At 42.8% G+C, this 14,767-nt stretch overlaps 1 protein-coding gene across 1 annotated transcript in view; it reads left to right on the forward strand.

Moving 5' to 3' along the window:
* Positions 1 to 14,767, forward strand: part of HDLBP (high density lipoprotein binding protein) — a 60,132-nt gene that overhangs the window by 22,775 nt on the left and 22,590 nt on the right. The window contains exons 2-6 of the mRNA XM_081864112.1: positions 6,056 to 6,120; positions 7,897 to 8,009; positions 10,449 to 10,603; positions 11,143 to 11,358; positions 13,791 to 13,997. Of these exons, the coding sequence (XP_081720238.1) occupies positions 7,934 to 8,009; positions 10,449 to 10,603; positions 11,143 to 11,358; positions 13,791 to 13,997 (654 nt within the window). The 5' untranslated portion in view covers positions 6,056 to 6,120; positions 7,897 to 7,933. The remainder of the gene's footprint in view (positions 1 to 6,055; positions 6,121 to 7,896; positions 8,010 to 10,448; positions 10,604 to 11,142; positions 11,359 to 13,790; positions 13,998 to 14,767) is intronic.

Consider the following 14,767-nt stretch of genomic DNA (forward strand, 5'->3'; position numbering starts at 1 on the left):
CAGGCCTTTGGGTTGCAAAGAAATTGTGGGAGCAAAGACTTGTTGTATAGGAGCAGGGTGTCCTTCTATAAATGAATAAATAAACAGGTGAGGCACATACTGAAAAAGTAACATGATAATGTTGCAAAAGTAGCGCTAGATGGCTGTCTCAATTAAGTAATACTATCTATTATTTACTTATTTTGCTATGCCACCTGAGAATTTCGAAGTGAAGAGTTATTTGATCTCCAGTATTGGAAATGTACCTGTCTCAGGGGACAGGATAAAATACATAAGGTTATATCCAACATTAGTCAAACTCAGAGTAGATTGCTTGAAATGGATGGACTTAAGTAACTTAAATAACTTAATTTCAATATGGTCTGCTCTGAGTATGACTAACAGATGTCACACAGTCAAAGAATTTACTCCCTCCCCTTTAAAAAAAGATACATTAAAAGGACACTGCTGTTTTTAAAGTAAATTTGAATAATGTTAAAAGTTTTTTCTTGTAATGGCTTAAATGGTATTATGATCCCCTATCAATTATATTGAACCAAAGGCTTCATTTACATTGGTACCTCGGGTTAAGAACTTAATTCGTTCTGAAGGTCCATTCTTAACCTGAAACTGTTCTTAAGCTAATGGGGCCTCCCATTGCTGCTGCCGCGCGATTTCTGTTCTCATCCTGAAGCAAAGTTCTTAACCCAAGGTACTATTTCCAGGTTAGTGGAGTCTGTAACCTGAAGCGTCTGTAACCTGAAGCGTCTGTAACCCAAGGTACCACTGTATATGCATAAAAACTGTTGGGGAGGAGTGAGTCACAAGTCATGTGTTTTCTGCAACCACAGACTAGCAAGGAGGTAGGAGATGCTGGACTGTTTGTCACTTGGTTTATGCATGGAAGCCTCTATGGTTGATATTTGTACTCCTGTTTTAAGTCTTCCAACTATTTGAACTTTGCAGTGTGCTTCATTCGAAATTACGAATATTTATCTTCATTTTACTAAGCAAATAAAATAGATCAGCTGTGTACAATTATTTTCCATATATTAGACAAATATTTCCCACTCTTCTTTAAATATACGTTCTTCTTGCAAGTTCTGCATATTCTAACATAAGTTGCCAGTCCTCTTTACAAGCGACTTCACTCACTTTCCATTTTGGGGCTAACAGAACATGGGCCGCTGTTGTTGCATACATAAACTCTTCTGGCTTGTTTATTGTTTCCCATTCTGATAAGAAATTATACATTTTAGACAGAAGTTTATCCTTATTTTGTAAAAGTTCTTTTTCAAATTGTGAGCTTTGGTCCAAACCCCCCCCCTTTTTTTTTTGTCTACCTTACACATATTTGGTGGTATTGTAACCAATCCGTTACTTGGCTTCTTAAGTTCTCCATAGGTTTTTCAGTCTGGGTTCGCCTCCTGCAAAGTCCAGCAATTCCCTGTAAGTCACCCATTGTCTGTCCATATTAACTCTCTTAATTGTAATTGCTTTGATGTGGGGTGTTTTTCTTTCTAGCAGATCTTTATATTTCTTCCAGACTCTATATAAATTCTTCCTGAGAATGTGGTTCATACCGAATACATTCATGCCTGCCGAAGTTTAAGTCTTGGCCTTCCAAGTCTAAAATATCTGCATTACCCAATACAATCCATTCCTTTAACCAACACAAACAAGCTGCCTCGTACAATTGCAAGTCTGGCAGAGCAAAGCCCTCTTCCTTTTGTATCTATCAAAATTTTATATTTAATTATTGGCTTTTCAGGATTGTATTCTTAGACTAAATGTAAATTATTATTTGTGCATGTATTTGCAGATGTGATTCTACAGTGCTTGTTGCACATATGCAAAAAAATGTTTTGAATTATGCTCCTGAGCTCTGCTCGGTGTTAAACAAATGCCTTTCATTGTTTTTATAGCAGCCAGGAAACGTGAATTTCACAGTGAGAGACATTATTTTGGATGAATAATTGAAAAAGAACTTTCATTTCACCTTCATTTAAATTAATCCATGCTGCAGCACTTTGCCTTTTTGCTTCTTTTTTTGGCAGTGCTTGCATACTTTTGTGATAAAATGTTTTCTTTGTTAAACGTTGATAAGCAATTGATCGATGAAGTGATCCTAATCTTAAACAACAGCCATCTGCGTTTGGCAGTGTGCCACAGGGCATAACATAACTGGAGATAGCAATATTTTCACTAATTGTGGCCTAACATCCATTATGTTAATGCAGATTTATTAGTAGTATAATTAGAATGCACACATGAGTTTGCATTGTATTTTCATTGTGGCCCCAGGATTTGAATAAACCGGGCAGCCATTAATAATGATCTAGGAAGAGCCTGTGGAGTCAGGCCAGTGGTCTATGTAGTCCAACATCCTGTTCTCACAAGTGACCAACCAGATGGCTACAGGAAATGGGCAAACAGGATTCAGGCCTAAGAGCACACTCCCCACCTATGGTTTCCAGCAACTGGTGTTCAGAAGAAGCATTGCTGCCTCTGAATGTTCAGGCAGAGCTTAGCTATCATGGCTAGTAGCCATGCCTTCGACAGTTACAACCCGTGTAGCCAAGTTGCCCTCTTATTCCAAGAGCGCAATACTCTTTCTGAAAGATCACACATGAAATAGGTGATGACTTGCCCTCCGAAGCCAGATGGTTTCTTAATTTCTTACTTTCATTGCTTTCCCTCATAAGATGCTTGAGACAGACTTAGCAGTGTCCTGTCGTAGTTTTCTTGTCTTTGTTTTAAAATAATTTTCTGCACTTCTGTCTTACGTAGACATGGAAGCAACAAGAAAATGGGTAAAGATGACTGGAATGGTCAGGCATTAGTCTAACATACATGAGTCTTTTATTCTTTATCTCAGTTCCCCCATGCATCTTGCACATATACCTGAAGGAGCGTCTCCACCCTGATCATTCTGCCTGGACACTGAGGTCCAGCTCCGAGGGCCTTCTGACAGTTCCCTCACTGCGAGAAGCCAAGTTACAGGGAACCAGGCAGAGGGCCTTCTTGGTAGTGGCACCCGTCCTGTGGAACGCCCTCCCACCAGATGTCAAAGAGAAGAACAACTACCAGACTTTTAGAAGACATCTGAAGGCAGCCCTCTTTAGGGAAGCTTTAAATGTTTTAACAGCCTTCTGTATTTTAATACTTTGTTGGAAGCTGCCCAGAGTGGCTGGGGAAGTCCAGCCAGATGGGCAGGGTATAAATAAAATTATTATTATTATTATTATTATTATTATTATTATACATGGGAAGCAAGAACTGACATCAGAATTACCCCTAGCTGTTTCAAAATTCTGGCATTGCCAAGTGATTTGCAGCTATTTCCCCTCCCATCCATCTGTCACCTTCCCTTGCCATTCTTCACCTTGCCCAGTAATATTTTATTATATTCTGCTAAAGCAGTGCCTTGGTCTAATCTCCATAGCATACAGCAACGTTTCAGACCGTTCCTCAAGTCACCTCAGGGTGCCAAGGCACACTGGTTGAAAACCAATGATTTTCTCTCCCCCCCCCCCCAATGTTGTAAGCCTACTTGAGCATGCTTTGAACATGGTTTTATTCCATATCATTTCTTCATAAGTAACATTTTCTCTAGCCTCTGCCATTCAAATCTGCGCAGCTTCTGGGGGCATGATGAAACCAGCAGCTGTGCCACGAGGTTACATTCCTGTCAGGCAGGCACTAAATCAAGTTACAGCACCCAAATGGTCTCAACTTGAGCTCAGCCTTCCTGGAACAAAGTTAAGCCACTAAACCCATACCCAGCTAGCAGGAAGTTTTGAGCAAAGGGTGTTGGGGGCCAGAAAAGGTGGCAGAGCCAGGAGAATGACTGCCTTGAGAATAGGGCCAGATCAAGGGGAGAGCGTACATAATTAGTCAGACCTCTGTATGCTGGTGACAGTAAAAGTAAGGAGAGCACTGTACTACTGTTCCTGTTTTGCAGCTTGCTGAGCCTGTCAGTCATGATTAACCCTGGAGTCCTCCTAGTACCTTTTTCTTGAGAGCCAGTAGGAGACCAGGGTTCAAATCCCTGCGTGCTGTGATGCTCACCGGGTGCAACCTTGGGGTGGTTGCCGTCTTCTGTCAGCCTAACCTAAAACAGAGGTTGGCTGGCCGGCCATCTGCCACAGATTCTTTAGCTGCAATTCCTGCATTTCAAGGGGTTGGACTTGATGACCCTTGGTGTACATTACAATTCTATGGTTCCATGAAGCTCTAAAGAGTTTGATAAAATAGATGGGAAGCATAGTTAACATAAACTCCTTGACGATCTTCTTCCGTTAAGGGTTGTAGGACAGATTGTTTTGTTTTTGCAGTCTGAGCTGTGGCCACATGTGCCGGCAGATGTACTTTCTGTCCCACAATAGTGCAGATGCCACACTGGTTTTCTGTTAAGCCACCTTGTCTAAAGCAGTGACAGGCCTTGAATAGTGACATGAATATTCAGTGTTGGCTCATGCAGAGCACATGCTCTTCTAGTCTATCCCAGCTTGACCCTGATGCAAGAAACACTGTGTTGTACCCCAGTTTTGTTCACAGTAAGTCAGTTGTCATGATTCGGTATATACATTCTTGATTACCATTTAAAATCTATCCACTTTTATTTACCAATACCAGGCCTAGATCCGTGTCATAGAGCCACCAAATTCCCGATGTTAGTACCCTGTGTTAATGCTATAAGCTTTCTGAGTGGCAAGCCCTGCTAAAATGTATGTATTTGTATTAAATTTTCAGCTCTCTTCCTTCTGGGTCATTCCCCAACAATTACAGTTTTAGGCTCCTATCCTCCTTCATTTTCCTTCTGGAGCAGTGATTACACGTTTCTTAGGTGATTACAGCTGTGGATTTCAAATTTAGTTTTAAAAGCGAGGAAATACGAAGATGCTCCAGCCTCGTTCAAGCTGACTTTGCTGGGATTGCACTTGTTCCAAGAAATGTTCAAAGTAGATTATGGCCCTACCCATAAATGCTGACTGTCTCCGCTGCTGCTGCTGTTTTTCTAAGCTGGTTTGATCAGTTTTACCCAGTAGCACAGGTATTTGTAGTTAGACATCTAACTCCCACTGAACTCCTGTTGGGATGTTGGAAATATATTGGTAACTTGTTTGTTTTCAAACAAAGATCTCTGGTCAAGTTTGGAGCTCTTGCCTCATGTAGAGTTTTCAAAATGCCAGTCACATACACATGTGTACAAGTTGGGCATTGCTGGTGTGTGTGTGTGTGTGTGTGCGCGCGCGTGCACATGCACATGCACATATCAGAGCTTAGAATTGCCAGGAGCTGATTTAATAAAACTCTGTACTTTTCTCAGCCTCTGATTGTAAGAAAGTGCATGTTTTACCCAGGCTCCACTAAACTGCATTCCTATCTTCTGACTGATGTCCGTTTTCTTGGCAGGTTTTTAATCTGTTAGTTTCTCTGTGTGTCACCCAGTTGGAGATGCTTTTACAGCTATGAAACTTCAAATTCATATCTTACATCTGCTATTCATTTACTGTTTCTTAGCCTAAAATTACGTTGGGTAGTTTTGTGCTGGAGAATGGACAGGCAGTTAAGCCCAAAGTCCATAGGAAATCTTAAATTACAGTTTGCAGTTGAAATTGATGAGATTATTTGGATGATGCAGAACACTTTGCTGTACTGTTGCACCCAAAATGCTAGTACAATTTTTTATTTTTCTAGAAATAAAATACTAAGTGTTACTGGTATAACCTTTGATTGTATAGATTCATTATGTTCAGCATTCAGATTATATGTGGATGAGTGGGTTAAGAATGTGCTGAAATGTGGATATGAACAGTGATGTTTCCTCCTCCTTTTGTGTGTTGATTTTAAATTGTTTACTTGTCTGTTCTGTGTTTTGCTTTTTGTGGGGAAGTACACTTGTTGGAAGGCAGGTTGCAAATTCGTTATTGAAAAATAATAATTTACACTTTGGATCCTGAGTCAGGTTTACCTGGGTGATTTCCAAACTCGTGAAACTGCATTGTGATTTCAAGGAATTTTAGCACTCTTAGAGCAGAGTAACTATTGTTTCTTTCTTTCCCCAAAGCAGAAGCTGGCAGGCTGACAAACAGGCAGCTCACAGGACGGACTTTCTGGCTACTGACCATTTAGCTGGTAAGTTTATAGATCTATGTGGTTAAGCTTGTATGTCAGACTTCTGGCCCATGGTCCTATTGAACGCTAGGAGTTGTATTCAGTGTAGCGCTAAAAAAATTCAACCCGTGAAAAGAATTCTCTTTGCTCAATGGAACGTTCTCCACCTCTCCTCCCCGCACCCCATGCAGTCTGGTTTCTCTTCAGGTAGTATAAATCTTTTGCCTTTTACCCATGCAGTCTGTTCTGGCGGTCTCCCCCTACCCTTGTGAGCAGTTTTGGGGGTGTTGCAGGGGAAGGGGGGGGGGAAATCCTGTTGAACTAGCAAAGCTATTGAGTTCACTACCACCCTTGTTTTTAGTAGTGCCCATTAATTATTCATAGATTTCACATGACTTACCTGAAATACTCCTGCAATTACCTGTAACAAAGAATGGTTCTTCAAGGTGTGTGTGCGTGCATGCATGCTTGCACTTAAAGCTGGTATTTTAAAAGGAAACTTGAATATGGTCCATTCCCAATGTGGAATGAACTTCAGCTGCTGCTGCTTTTAAGAATTATTGTTTCTAGTGTTCCAGTAAGAAGGAAAGGGAAAAAATAGTGTTTCTTGCTAAACCCATACCTTGAATATTCCCATCTCCTCCTAACAATAATACCAAAGTTAAGAGTAGAAAAATTGATAAAACGATTAAGCGGAGGAATTCTGTGTAAATGCTTAAAATACCTAGATTAGCTCTGAAACAAGATAATTAAGGGGGACAGAAAAGAGGTTTACAATTGTGTAGATAAAGTGAAAAGAGATTATGTTCCCTTTCTCACAAATTGTTTCCTAATTCTTATAATTAAGAGGCAGCAGGGCTAAAAAGTAAGTACCTTTAACATGGCACACAATTAACTTGTTCTCTGGGACAGTTGAAGGCCAACTTTGTATAACTGCATTCAGAATAGTGCTAGAGAGTTTTGTACATGCCCAATTAACCAAGATGGTTGGGGTTATATGTCCCAACCTCCAGGTATTCTTTACTTTCTGACAATCGCAAAGTGATTATTGGCTAGATTGCTCTTTCAAAGAAACCAGGCTCCTCTGTTTATTCTAAGGTATCTAGAATTGGCTGTTGCTGTCAGACTGGTAAAGGAACTAAACCCTCCGTGTGAATTAATGTTGATGCACCTAAATCCCTGATTTAGGTTCTGGTCATATTGAAGGTTCTGTGTATTAGGGGGGAGCATATAAGGCCAATGTTCGCTTCTCTGCCCTACAACATGTAAAAATACATGCTGAGGTTGCATGTGAAGAGGACTAAAGTTACATCTATAATAGCCCACTATTTGTGGCAGATGCAGCAAAGGCAGACTGATTTAGTCAACAATTTCCCAAGATAACATCTTTTCATTTTATATTTTGTAATGTTAAAAATTCAACCAACAGCTCCTCATATTAGTGCACCTCACTGTCACTGACGTTTAAGGCTGCTTGAGGAGGCGGTGGGCATGTTGCTGTTGCTTCTAGAAGGGAAGAAGTGCTTTTGCAGCAACCTTTCCCAGCCTCAAAGGAATAACTGAAGTAATACCATGCAGCAGCGAAAGCAATGGATCAGTGTTTTTCCAGGCTGGCTGGGAAGAAAGGCACTGCTTACAGCCCTAGGAGAAATAGTTGTGGCTAGGAAGAGGTACTCAGCTAGGGACAGTTTCAGCTTGTGCCAGGCAAGTGGCCAGTCATGCCACTTCTACTTCCCCTCCCTATTTAAATGCATCCTGCTAGTAATTATTACGGTGTTTCCCCTTTTGCGCTACCAGTGGCATACCCGGATTGTGCGTGGGTGGGAAATCGACCATGAGCTCCGTGGCAGTTTTGACCCAGGAGAGCTTTGCTGAACATCGCAGCGGCCTTGCTCAGCAGCAAGTGAAAGGTAAGACTGCAAGGCAAGGCCACTGGAAAATCCCTTTTTGATAACTTCTGCATGAAAGTGGCATATTCAGCTTCTACTACATACTCAAATATTACTTTGCTGGCAGTGTTCAAAACTCCCATTGTTCTAGGCACATTTTGTGACCAGGGATTTCTTTAGTGCACCCATTTTCTGAGCTCTGGGCGCAGTACTGCGCCATAGATTTCAGAATAAAACTGCAGAGTGGAAGGAAAGGAGGACCTTTTTCTGCTTCCCCACTTCCATCTACTCTCTGAAGACTGGATAAGAGACCCTCTTAAGAATATTAGGGGGGTGGGCAGGGGAAGGACATGTGAAAAATGAACGTAAGATTTTAGCTACGGTTCATTCATTTTCAGCTTTGTATTCTTGTTATAAGAAATGGGGGCGTAGACATTCCGTTGTTGCACCCAGAACCTAGCTTTAAGGTGCCATTTAACTCCTAGCTTTCATATCTCAGTTTCTAACACTGTTTCCTGGGGAGCCACTAGCCTGAGGGCTGAATGTGGCCCTTGAGGCCTCCCTACCCAGCCCTCATCATCTGCTGCTTTTCCTACTTCCCCTCTCTCCTTGAGAAAGCTTTTTTCAAGCCTAATTGTGGCACAGAAGGGGCTGGGGGTTACAGCTGGGAAGGGAAGAGTTAACATACCTCCAGAAATTCCCCTTGCACCATATTTAGGCTTGGGGGGAACCTTCTAATAAGGCCTTTTCTAGTCTAATTATAGTGGGAGAACCTTCCCAGAGGGTTCAGCTGGGGTGTGAAAGCATTTAAACCTTTTACAAGGCGTGTGTGTTTGTGTAGATTTTGTGTGTGTGGCCTCGCCCATTTATTCCTTGACCATACTCCTTTTGGTGATGGAGGGTTGGCCAAGCTACCATAGAATTGGCCAAGTAGAATGCAGTTCTCAGGCTGAAGAAGGTTTCCCCACCCCTGTTGTGGGAGGGAGTGCAAGCCGGCCTTCCTGGGGTCTTTGTTGCTTGAATGAGACAGTAAGTTTGATGCTTGTGTGGCAAAGGGCTAACAACAAAATACAAGGGTAAGAGAGGTTCAGAATACAGTGGTACCTTGGGTTACATACGCTTCAGGTTACATACGCTTCAGGTTACAGACTCTGCTAACCCAGAATAGGCTTCAGGTTAAGAACTTTGCTTCAGGATGAGAACAGAAATCGTGCTACTGCGGTGCGGCGGCAGCAGGAGGCCCCATTAGCTAAAGTGGTGCTTCAGGTTAAGAACAGTTTCAGGTTAAGAACAGACCCCCGGAACGAATTAAGTACTTAACCCAAGGTACCACTGTACGAGTTGTCTGACCTGCAGGTTCTTTCTCCTAGTTCTTTTTATTCTGTCAAGCTGTTCCTTAATGTGCACCCTCTCTCCATGTGGTGTATTTATATACACTTCATCGCATGGGTTAATGCTAGGTTAATCAGGAGAAGGGGGTGAGCTAAACGATCTTTTGGACTTTCTTAATCCTATTTTTCTGTATTGGAAGCCTTATCACAACCACCAAAACGATTAAATATTTGTTCTTCTCTGTCCTTCATAGTGCTGTGTTGAGCAAGTTACAATATATGGGCAGCAGCCAACACTGCTTAACTTTACTGTGTTTAATCATTCTTCCATACAATCCTGTTAGCTGCTCTTATCAAGAAAATAGTATCTAACTATTTTGTCACAAGGTAGTGTAAGTAATAGGCAGGTGTAAATTGAATAATGAATGGGGTTTAATAAGCGTGATCAGGTACCAGGTCAGTTTAGCTTGTCAAGGGACTCCCAGGTCGATGCATGAAGCCATGTGAAAATTGCCGAAATGAATTTTGTAGATGGTCAAGGGCTCCTTGAAGTCAAGCAGCACCAATGGGTCAGCCTGCAAGCAAAATATGTCCTACCTCCCAAGTAAAACATTAACAAAAGAAGCAGAGGAAGATCAGTTAGCTGCTGGTCCTCCCTTTCTCAATAAGAAAATAATTTGCCAATTCAGCAAGTTGTTAAGAGGTCGGCTACACAACAGCCAGTGTCAATAAGTAGTTTGGAATTAACTCTCAGGCGGGGTCATTCTGACACTAGAGGTGACTGAACTGATCATCCACTTGTTCTTCATGCCAAACCTGCATCCCATAATTCCATTGGCTGCAGTAAGAAAAAGGGTGGTGAGGGTCCAGGGCATGTGTGTTAAATGTCAAGATTAACTCTGATTTCCACAAAAGATAAAGGTTTCCTAATCGCTTGATAGACAGAAACAACCACTGGTGGTTTACCAAAGAGAAAGCTGCTTAATTTTGTTTGGTGGTTTCAATCATTTCTTTTAAAAGTTGTGGCCTTTGTTTTCTGCTGCTGAACTCGAGCATGTTTCGAAATCAGCAGGGTGAGCACTATTTGTGTATGAAATCCTTCATTGTTTCTTTGCTTGCTCAACTCTAGTTGCAGCTTTAAATGCTGAAGAAGAAAATGACCCTCCAACTTACAAGGATGCCTTCCCTCCTCTCCCTGAGAAAGCAGCATGTTTGGAACCAGCCCAGGAACCTGCTGGTGCCTGGAGCAAAATCCGACCAATCAAGGCTTCTGTCATCACTCAGGTCAGTACAAAAGAGGATTTCCCTCCTCTTTTACCCAACACTTGGTTTTCTACTGTAAGCTTTGAAGACAAATGCTTTTCATTATCCCTCCAGCATGTTGTTGCAGGGGAGAAAGTGTTGCAATAAAGATAACTAAGTGACCAGAGCTAGCTTAAAGACTATTTGGAGCAGGACGGCATTTGCTTGACCAGTCAGTTTTTGGAGAATTCTGTCATTGTAGTCTGAGGCATTCCCAGATATTGACCTTACTCCGTTAGTGACACCAGAGCCCTGAATGCTACATTAATCCTGTGCTAAACTAAAGGGGTGGTCAGGGTAGTTGACCTCCAAAAGTAGCCTCCACTCTAAAAGTTAAGTATCTTTTTGTGTTGAAATCTAAGGTTTCACTTAATCACATCATGGAGGGTTGTGCCCAGTATGTATTTATCAGTTGAGTGCTTAAGTGTCTTGTTACAGCAGAAGTGTCTCTGCTCATCTGCAAAAGGAGAGTAAATTTACCACTGTTCTAAGTTGAACAAAACTTCCTTTTACCTGAGCAGGTGTTCCATGTGCCGCTGGAAGAGAGGAAATACAAGGACATGAACCAGTTTGGGGAAGGGGAGCAGGCCAAAATCTGCTTGGACATCATGCAGAAGACGGGAGCTCACCTGGAGCTGTCTCTCGCAAAGGATCAGGGACTCTCGATCATGGTCTCTGGCAAGCTCGAAGCAGTGATGAAGGCTCGAAAGAAGATCGTAGCTCAGCTTCAGACACAGGTGAGTGACTTGGTTCTCTCCTCTTCCCACTGTGTGACCTTCCTCAAGGTGTGGGTGCTCATAAAACCAAACATAGATTTTAGTAGGCCGGCTCACCTTTGCAGTGCATCTTAAGTGCATGGAAGGTCACTGGAGTGATGCCATCTGTTTTCAACTGAGCTTCAAAAGCTAATTGCAGTTTAGTTAACCGTGGCTCCCCACATACTTTTCTAGCAGCCAATGTTAGGCAAGTAATCTCTCCAGAAGCCAGAACCTGGTGATTGTTATAGATGGTGCATTCAAAGTTTTTTCTTCCAAAAGCTCAGTGCTCCCTGAGGAGTGGGGCGGGGGGGGGGAATACATTGAAATTGGGATCTCTTCCCCACTACTTTCTGTGGTAAAGCACTTGGCAACATTAGAGGAGAGATGCTACAGCTACCTTAAGAGAGGTAAGGCATGAGTGATGGGCAGGGCAGCATCCAACCCTCTTACTCCCTTGGCAAGAGAAAGTGGACTGAGTCCCCTACATCATTTTGTGGTGGGTGTTGCATCCCTTAAGGTGGCTAATGCCCATTGACCCTAAGCTGTTGGCTAATTAAGTACTAAAGTACTAGACTTGGCTTGTACTAGATGGCCCAAAGAATTCTATGAGCCAGTTTAGAATGGATTGTGTTTAGAAAAAAGTGGGATGTCAGTAAATATGTAGATGGGATGATCATGAAGACATCTGTCAAAAGGTTTTGGTAGGTGTGTGAAGTCCCTCAAAAGTAGCTGAGTAAACATAGCGGTTATAGGATAAGACGATGGATTGTCTTGTGAATTGGTAACTGGCTAAAAAGGGTAGGGAGCTAGATCTGGCTGGCTGGGGCCAGACCCTTATCTCCATACACACCGTGGGCCAAATTTTGACAGGTTGGCATGGCCACTCACTTGATATCACAGTGACATCAAGTGACCTATTTTTTGCCTGCCTGGTCTGAAATCCTGCCATGAAAATAATGGGCAGAGCTCTGTCTCCATCGCCAGGAAAGAGAAAGTGGGTGCATGGGCAAGTACATATATTCTCAACTCTTCTGCAGCCTGTCTGCCAACCACCAGAATTTAGCTTGCAGTTGAGAACTTCTGTGTTTGGATAAATGAGAACCTTGAACTAACTCTCTGTATTTGTGACAGCATGACTAAGTTTTCGAGTGGGACTTTAGAGCATCCTGATTTATCCCATAAGCCCCTCTGGCAATGGAAAACTCTTACTTGGGCATTATGCCCTCCACCAAGGGAAATATTAATATCCCGTTCTATCTAAAATTTAATAGGTTCAGAAAGGACATAGGAAATAGCTTGAGGGGTATGTTCAACATAATTATGCTTCATCTGTGCTGTAACATTAGAGTCTAGAGATCATACAATCAGGCTAGTCTGAGTGGTTGAGCTTGTTCTGAAGTGTTTCCAATTCACACTGCAGCTGGGAGTCTTTTGTTCCAATGAAGACTGAGAAATTTAAATGAAGATGAGAGTCTGCACGGCTGAATGCTTCCTTCCACTGTCACTCGCCTACCCACATAACTTTACTGAATGAAATGCTATGTTAGGGAGGGAGAAGGCTAGGCTGAGTCTTAATAAAGCTGAGTGGACAGAATGTGTGCCTGGGAGAACTTGGCAGGGACTTTTATTTTTCTTAATTTGGGGAAGCAGTCAAACATGTTGTTGTTTTTTTTAAAAAAGTGTAGGTACCTCTAAGTGGTTTATCAGAAATATTGGAATGATCAATAATTAATAAGTAAAAGATTGTAATTTTTCAGCATCTATGTGTCTGGATAGGCTTGCCTAAACAAAAAATGATTTAAGCAGGCACTGAAAAGAGCTCAGCAAATGTGCCTGCCTGATGCCAGTAGACAGAGAGCTTTTCTACCTGAAACCTCAAGTAGTATAGTTCATGCAAATTTCTTTATTACTTGATTCTCCTGGGTAAACACCTCCTATCTCTGATAGTTGTATATAGTGGTGAACTTGGACATGCACAGTCACCTCCTCCACCTCCTCCTGCATATGGTGGGAGAAATTGCACCGCTGACATTCTGTCCTCCATTATGGCATTCAGGGCAAAACAGCTCTGTTGGATTGGTCAACCCAACCTTTAGGGCTGGAATGGTGTGTGTGTGTACAGCCATTTTCTCTTGGGGATAAGTTGTCGGGTGCTAGTGGTGGGCAGATGCACTCCCTCACACAGCAGATAGCTCTTGACAGAAGTCTCTATCGATCAGTTGCCGAGGGTTTATTCCCCTCCTTCCACTGCACCATCCATTTCAACTTCCTTCTCCTCCTCTCCCCTCACTTCTGCATGAAATTAGGCCGAGGGCTACAGGTTTTCTCATCCGTGCCTTAAGGTGATAGAGACACATCCGTGTCATGGAACTGGCCTGCAGCTTCATCCCGCATCTTGATGTCTGTTGTAGGCTTCAGCAACGGTGCCCATTCCCAAGGAGCATCATCGCTTTGTCATTGGCAAAAGTGGAGAGAAGTTGCAGGACCTTGAGCTCAAAACTGCCACTAAGATCCAGATCCCCCGCCCGGATGACCCCAGCAACCAGATCAAGATCACCGGCACCAAGGAAGGGATTGAGAAGGCGCGGCATGAGATCCTGCTGATCTCTGCTGAGCAGGTAAGCAGCATTCCCACCCTTACTGCTTCTGAGGAACATTGCTGTTGTTATGCCTTTTCTGAGGGGAGTACTTTTAAGACAAGCTGTCTTACTCTTGGCCTCTGCAGAGCATTTACAATAACCAGAACAACTCCCAGATTGGGTAGTTTTATAAGCAACTATATTGAGCAAATAAGGCATTACAGGTACTGCTTTTCTGGTCTTCCAGGTGGTTAAAATCTATGGCCCTAAACATGCACATCTGAAAAATAAGTTCCATTAACGTCATTTGGACTTCTGGATAAACAGAGCACCAAGATGTTTTGTATACGAAGCTATGTCGGATTGGGCAGAGCAATCCAAATGCCTCTTTCATCAGCACAGTGATCAGGTCTGGATTGGGACAGATGCTGTCTGGTGATGCCTGTAAGACCAAACAAATGTGGCTCAGTCCCACTCCCTCCCTGCCCTTGGAGCACCTTGTTCTGAGGCTTTGAACTGGTGGGGATGCTATCTGCAAAGGGGCATACAAGCATTGATGGTAGGCCAGATCAGCTGTGAGACCTGAGCAAGACTGCCTGAGCATCTTGCCTCCCACCCCACAGCTAGAGTGAGTAGCCAGGCAGCAGGTGCAATGGTGGCTCCCCAAAGCTTTAAGGGTGGATTGGATTCAGGTTGCAGCCCAAGACTCTATATGCTGTTCTCTACTACCTGCCATGTATATGGAATGTGCAGGTCCAATCATGCTGAGAAGCGACCTGCATCCAAATAGTTGTGGGTTAAACTCTAGG

Source organism: Podarcis erhardii, assembly GCF_964252035.2.
Source record: "Podarcis erhardii genome assembly, chromosome: 5".
In the NCBI taxonomy this organism is placed as follows: domain Eukaryota; kingdom Metazoa; phylum Chordata; class Lepidosauria; order Squamata; family Lacertidae; genus Podarcis; species Podarcis erhardii.